This window comes from Doryrhamphus excisus, chromosome 10 (genome assembly GCF_030265055.1).
Source record: "Doryrhamphus excisus isolate RoL2022-K1 chromosome 10, RoL_Dexc_1.0, whole genome shotgun sequence".
NCBI lineage: Eukaryota > Metazoa > Chordata > Actinopteri > Syngnathiformes > Syngnathidae > Doryrhamphus > Doryrhamphus excisus.
In genome coordinates this window covers 744372-752053 of record NC_080475.1, presented here as the reverse complement: position 1 = coordinate 752053, position 7682 = coordinate 744372, and the positions used below count along the sequence as shown (strand labels likewise).

Here is a 7682-nt window from a genome sequence, read left to right as displayed (position 1 = left end):
AGAGTTTTGGCACAATTTTCATGAAGTAAACTTGCCACTCAAAACAGTCAAATGAATATTCCTATTATTCACACCGACTCATCACATGGGTAAACATCTGTCACACATTTTTAGAATTAGCGGTCTAACAATGAGGGAGGCTGGGCAAAGGGTCAGAAATCCACAAACACACAATCCCCTTCTCCAAGCGATGGAAGATGCATGTGGAGAGATTCCAGCGGATGCTTTCCATGGCTGGATTCGCCATGCTAAGCGATATTTCCCCCGCTGCTTGGCCAGAGAAAACCTTGCATGTGATGTAGATGAGGTGCTGTGGCCTGACCCAAACAGAAGACGCGATGTGATGCAGGATAGTCTTTTGCTTTGTTATTGATTTTTTGTTTATGATTATTATTTCTTTAAGTGAAGCTGTATACATTAGATGCAGACCACTGTATGTGGAACTTTGTGTTGGCTGTGATGAACACTTTGTACAGTGTTTTTCTGTGAAAAATAAATAACTGTTAATAGTTATCCTCCCTATCCGTGTGGAAGTGGTAAGTTTTTGGCTATTTAAGTTTAAAGGAAATAACTTGACTGTATGTGGAACTTTGTGTTGGCTGTGATGAACACTTCGTAGATTGTTTTTCTGTTAAAAATAAAAATAAATATTTCTGTGTAATTTTGTGTTCTGAGTCAAAAAAATACCAAAAAAACAATTCTAAAATATTTTGCAAGAAGTGTCACACTGAACACAAAAAGGCCCGAGTCATGATGAATATGATGTAATCACAGCGTTTTACACATCAGTGTTCAACTGGTTCATATAAATGTTGTTCATATAGTGGTTTGTGTGCGTCATTTGGAGACAAAACACCATTTTGAGAAGAATGAAGACTGTTTTTGGATGTAAAGTTTCATTTTGCAGGAGAATTGAGGGGTTTTCAGAAATGTGTGAGTGATTTTTGGATTTGTGTGTCGAGTTCTGAGAATATGAGGCATCCTTTCAGAAATTGTGTTTAAACAATCGAGAAAAACTGTAACTGTTAAAGATATATTATCTTTTCAGCTGTTTAGTCAGGTCCGTGTTGCTGCTGTAGCCATGTTTTGGTGTGGAGGGTCAGGAAGTCATCTACACCCAAATATAAAAACACCAACTTTCCAACTGTTTTGTCAGGTTTACCCAGCTGTGGAATTTGTTGTTTCAGGTCATTGCTACAGACTCTTTATGGGATAAGTTGGACAATTTGACTTTGGCTTTGTGTCTGGTCGGACCCAAACATGGCCGAAAATTCCAATTTTACAATGTTGTTGATTTGACTTGTTTTTTTTGTTATGCCGTTCCTGTCGCAAAATAATTTTGGACAAGCCGTTTTCAGATGCTAGGTCCAAACATGTCAATTTTTGGGAGAAGCCTTCCGCATGCACACCGATGGACCCTGCACGAAAAAGGCATTTTTCTCTCCCAAACCAGGGCTTTCAGGGTGCTGCCATAATAAACATCCTGGTAGCCTCACACTGACATTACTAGACAAACAATGTCAGAGGGATCTATTTTCTCTACTGAAGGAAAAGCTGCCTTGCGCATTAGAATCCACATTTTTATTAGGCCGCAACCTTCATTACACATGTGCAAACCAGAAAAACGTCCAGGATAGTATTGTTAGGAAAGTACGCATAAACATGGTAAACGTTTTCCTGTATTCCTGTAATAACCGACATAAACCACTCCCATAAATAAATGATCGGACCGAAACTAAGCCAACTAAACGTAACAAGCTTATTTGTCACAAGGGGCAAGATGGTTATTTTTACTTTTAGAGATACAGGAAAAAACATGTTGCATGAAAAAAAAAAAACTTGCAGCTTTAACATAAATATGTCATAAACAACCCTGTGGATTTAAAATGCTAAGGAGTCAACTGGATACAAATAATCGTGAATAGTACCTGGATCTGAAATGATTTTAGTCTTCCTGTCTTGCCGTATGATGTCATCAGGAAATGACTTCACACGTCCGTACTGTTCATATCTGGAGATATTTTGTCATCGATCCACTCCTCAATAACCAGTGATGACTGCACGACGCCGCCGCTGTTGGATTACACACTGGACATTCGATGGAGACAAGTTGATTGGTCGGGTGTGAGCAGACATGTTTTGATCAGTGATGGAGGATGCGGGCGGTCATTCTACCAACCTTCAGAGCTGTCCCAGGTTGGTGGCATCATCTGTCTGACACTTTTAGGTTTCTTTTCCAAACTGGTGGAATCTGTGACACAAACCAGGAAAATGACACTTAGGATAAATCTGATCCGTCCTCACGGTATACATAGTGTGTATTTAAGGATATAGTACATATTCAAAAGTACTAAATGTGAAGTTTGGCGGGTAGTTCACTCCTGGTTTAGAAGCGGAATGCTGTCCCAGGTCAATACCGACAGCTTTTTGGCATAAACAGTAGCCACGTTTATACATGAGGAGTTTTTCTCTTTCCAAATGGAATCTTTCCAAATGACCTTTCCGAAAGCAATGGTATACATGGAAAGGAATATTCCAATGGCGTGTCTACATGCGCCGCTATAATCAACCAGAATAGTCAATGGGGCATGCGCAGTAAAGCGTAAACACCAACATCACGTGATACCGACTTCCTCCAGTTTTTCTTTCACTTGTTGGAATAACTCCGTATTGCCAGTTTTTCCTTCGTCCAGTCTTGAAATTTAGTTTGAATCAAAAACAAACTTTCCGCAGCAGTCCAGTGCCGATTGCTCGCCTCCATTTTTTTAAATGGAAGAACGTCTGGAGCTGCGTGTTACGTCATATCTCAGCATTCGCTGAAAGAACGCACCCGGGAACAGGAAAAGATAAAGTTCAATCTTGCTAATATTTTATAATTAAGCTCGGCACATGTTTTATATAGATATGTTTTTTTTTTTTTTAATAAAACTGGACTTGTGAATGGCGTATAGAAGGGTTTAGATCAGGGGTCGGGAACCTTTTTGGCTACAAGAGCCATGAAGACCAGATATTCTAAAATGTGTATCTGTGAGAGCCATATACATTTTTTTAAACATTGAATGCAATAAAATGTGTGCATTTTTATGTAAGACCAACAGTTTTAGATATAATGGGCTCTAATTACGTAGACCAGGCACACTACCCCACGCCAATGGGGTGTGGCCAGCATACTTTCGTGAGCAGCGCAGTGTCCAACAATAAATCAAATACTTGCTGCCATTAATGCAACTTCTGCTGCTGCATGGTTTTGCACCGTACTCAGTATATTTCATTCTTTTGGCCATCTTTGCCAGGAGGCTTGGTTCTGCAGCTTTAGCTAGGTGACTATTTGACTAAAGGAGGAACGTTTACATTTACATCTCAATGACCGAGGTAGACTACCGCATTACCCAGTAATAATCGAGTTTTGGTGTTTGACCTGGAAAATATCATCAGGAAAGATAGATATGGTTGGCCGTATTGCAGTAGAAAATAGATGGACGGATTAAAATGCATAAGAAAGTTGTTGATTTTTAATATTTTTAACAGTGATTTCTGTGATGTTTACTTTAAAATGTTAGCAAACATACATTTTTATTGTGGTAAATGCTTGAGAGCCAGATACAGTCATCAAAAGAGCCCTACCTGGCTCCCGAGCCATAGGTTCCCTACCTCTGGTTTAGATTCTGTTCCACAGATGGCGCTAATGCACACGAAAGCTGCTTGCCAACCGCCAATAAACAACAGAAGAAGAAAGAACGCAGTCTGACAACTTTCCGTTTGAGCGGGTACAAGATACCTCAATCGGATTGGGGAAAGGAATATTCCACCCCTGTGAATCCCATTATATATTCATTCGGATTGGCACTTTTCTTTCGGAATGAGGTGTATACAAAGGTTACATTCTTTCCGTTTGAGCAAATAACCCGAATGGAATTGGAATATTTGGGTCCATGTATACGTGGCTAGTGACTACAGAAAAACAGTATTGTTCAGAACCATCGTATATGGGGGTGATGGAGTAGGAGTGTATTACCGGTGGGAGTAATGAAGGCTCCAGGTGTCTTCCCAGGAAGGACAGCAGTCGCCTCCATATCAAGCCGCTGCCCAGGAACATGAATCCTGTGACCAGCCAGAAAACACGAGGGTCCTGGAAATGTAAACACAATCGGGTAACACGCCATCCAAAAAAAAAACAAAAAACAAAAAAAAACAATGAGGCGGAAACAGGAGACCGTGTCACCTCTTCGAAGGATGACTCCAGGTTCATTCCGAAGGCCACCCCGATGAGACCAAATAAAGAGAGGGAGAAGGTTCCCATGGTCAGTTGCAGGTTCAAACGCATCATCACATTTCGATGGCTAGAACAGAAAGGAGCATTTCTTTCATTTTGTGATTAACTGATAATAATTTCTTATTTTTCCATTTGGAGAATAGATGCTGTAATATTTCTATGAATGATTCTTTCATTTATTTATTACATTTTTTTGTCTTTATTTCGAACATGAAAAACATCCAAAAGCACCACAAGCCAACCAAAATCAATACAAATAAAAATACCCATGTATATATAAACGTACACATCCTTTATTTCCACTTGCACTTCCTTGTATTTTAATGAATTTTATTTCATTTAAATTTAATTTATTTTGATTAATTTAAATTTATTTTATTTAAATGTAATTTAATTTATTTTGATTAATTTAAAATGTATTTTATTTAAATTTAATTTATTTTGCTTAATTTGAATTTATTTTATTTAAATTTAATTAATAAAAATACCCACGTATATATAAACGTACACATCCTTTATTTCCACTTCCATTTCCTTGTATTTTAATGAATTTTATTTTAATTTAATTTATTTTGATTAATTTAAATTTGTTTTATTTAAATGTAATTTAATTTATTTTGATTACTTTAAATTTATTTTATTTAAATTTAATTTATTTTGATTAATTTGAATTTATTTTATTTTAATTTATTTTACTTTAATTTATTTTAATTTAATTTAATTCCTTCCTCGGTCCCCGCCCTCGGCCATCTCTGTGTGGAGTTTGCATGTTCTCCCCGTGCATGCGTGGGTTTTCTCCGGGTACTCCGGTTTCCTCCCACATTCCAAAAACATGCTAGGTTAATTGGCGACTCCAAATTGTCCATAGGTATGAATGCGAGTGTGAATGGTTGTTTGTCTATATGTGCCCTGTGATTGGCTGGCGACCAGTCCAGGGTGTACCCCGCCTCTCGCCCGAAGACAGCTGGGATAGGCTCCAGCACCCCCGCGAACCTCGTGAGGAAAAAAAATGAATGAATGAATGAATAATTCCTTCCTCTTCCACTCCCTACATAGTGCCATGCATTAAAAAGCCAGGGTGTAGAGTGGGCCTGTTGAGAGTGGGCTGCAGCCCCAGTCAGCAAACCCTCACCCGACTGCCCTATCTACTTAACTTGACTTAGTCAGTGGTGTGTTGCATAAAAAGACGGGACTGAGTCTGTTGGGATGGATAGACCCCACCCTCCCAGACCCATGTCTCGACTACGCTACTTCTCTTATTTTGTGTAAGTGGGGATAGCAATGACAGTAGTTACAAGCAGTAATTAACTTGTCAACAAAACAAAATCCAATCATTAACCAAGCCTACCAAAATGCATGTAAGCATGTATTACATGACAAGTACACTGTACCTGTCCAGATTGATAAAGATGACGCTCTCGGAGTCATCTATCAGGCCTTTCAGCTCCCTGGCCTTGTTCCCCAGCTCCTCAGCCTGCATGGGCCAGTATGACAACATGGGCACCAGGGTACAAACCCTCATCATTGACATAAACACTTCAAAACATTATTATTATCAGTGGTTCCCCTACATCAGGGGTGGGCAATTAATTTTTATCAGGGGCCGCATGAGAAGCCTGAATTGTGTCAGAGGGCCACCAACTTTCTTTCATTGTAAAATACTTAAATTAAATATTTTGAATAGCTCTAAGTTCCCCGCGATGTCCTCAATCCGCCTCGTTACAGTGCGTCGGGAGAGTGAAACGTTCTCAAATGCGCCTTTTTTCTCTGGGCACATCAGCGCAGCAGAGTCCAATAAACACTCCTTAATAAACTCTCCGTCGGAAAACGCCTTACTTTTTCTGCCGATTTTGTGAGAAATGACATAACTTGTCCTGACGGCTGCATCTCTGGGAGTGTGAAGTTTAGTGAAAAATCCTTGTTGGGTTTGTAGTTTTGCAAGCAATGCATCAGACTCCCTTGCACGCTCTTCACCAGACAGATTTCTGTATTTATCTTCATGCTTGGTGGTGTAGTGGCGATTCAAATTATATTCTTTAAACACAGCAACCTGTGTACCACCGACTAAGCACACTGCTTTGCCTTTACTTTCTGTAAAGAAATATTTGGAAGTCCATGTTTTGTTGAAAATACGGCATTCGTTATCAACTTTTCTTTTCTTGGGGTGTGCCGACATCTTGGGGATAACCTCGCGAACAGCATCACCTTCACTCACACACGTGTATACGCGAGTGAAGGTGCTACGTCTACGACGTGCATACGTAGCGACGTAACGCTTTTCAAAATAAAATTTCAAAATAAAAGTTAAAAAAAAAGTTTAATTTATGGTGTTTATGATTGGCCTCACGCGGGCCGGACAGGGACGTACAAAGGGCCGGATGTGGCCCGCGGGCCTTAATTTGCCCAGGTCTGCCCTACATGCTCATATCACCTCGTACTTTGGTACGTGACAAAAATATAAATAAATACATAAAATAAAAAAATATTATATATAAATATAAATAAAAAAATTATAAAATAAAATAAATAAAAATCTTAAACTATATTAGGAAAGCAGGAAGTGAACAAATGTAACAGTTACTGATTGTAAACCCAACCCTATGTATCGTCTTGTCTCGTGTCACCCCTAGTATCAAATACACATCATGTGCCGTTTCATCAACAATTTCTTAAAAAACAAACAAAGCTAAAACTATATTAGGAAAGCAGGAAGTGAACAAATGTAACAGTTACTGATTGTAAAAGTACCAGATGGAGGGATAGGATTTAATAAGGATAATTTAATAAGGATTTAATAACATTTAGACCACCGCAAATATATTTAGTACGACCTGTTAGCCCTCATAAAGCTCATAAAGACATTATAATCAGACATGTTATTTTAACTCCAGACAGGAGATGGCATTGTTACTCTGCATCTTAACCCTCTGATAGAGAATAAGACCAACGAGAGGTGACCTTTTCTCATCTTATAGGGCATTTTTAGAGTGGCGAACATCTACAGGGACTCAAAGGAGCAACATCTTGCTAGCGAAATAAACATAAAAATAAACACAAAAGCAATTTGATGATGGTGTCAAATTAGATGTGTCCTGGTAAGTTCTGGTAAGTTGGACTGTTTCATTTCAGTGATATCATCTCCCTTATGACCCTTAGCCATCATTGACATTTAACTGATGCAGTCCTGTTTGTCACTGTTGTTGTTATGGGAATTGTTGTTGCTGCTGTTTTTGTATCTCTCTCTCTACTGCCCCCCCCACCCCCCACCTCAGTTTCTCTTCTTCTTCTTGTCTGTGTTTCTTCTTGCTCCGGTCCGGTCGCTCCAAATTTGTATAACAAAAACATCAAATAACGGCAAATAAAATGTCATAGTACAGGGAAGTTGTAGCCACCTTTCCTGACACAGAGC

At 39.0% G+C, this 7682-nt stretch overlaps 1 protein-coding gene across 1 annotated transcript in view; it reads right to left on the bottom strand.

Moving 5' to 3' along the window:
• Window positions 1-1559: 1559 nt before the first annotated feature.
• mrs2 (magnesium transporter MRS2) overlaps window positions 1560-7682 on the bottom strand; it is a 16519-nt gene continuing 10396 nt past the window's right edge. The window contains exons 9-13 of the mRNA XM_058083631.1: window positions 5665-5747; window positions 4223-4340; window positions 4016-4129; window positions 2180-2251; window positions 1560-2088 (exon numbers count right to left, since the gene is read on the bottom strand). Coding sequence (XP_057939614.1) covers window positions 2207-2251; window positions 4016-4129; window positions 4223-4340; window positions 5665-5747 — 360 coding nt within the window. The 3' untranslated portion in view covers window positions 1560-2088; window positions 2180-2206. The remainder of the gene's footprint in view (window positions 2089-2179; window positions 2252-4015; window positions 4130-4222; window positions 4341-5664; window positions 5748-7682) is intronic.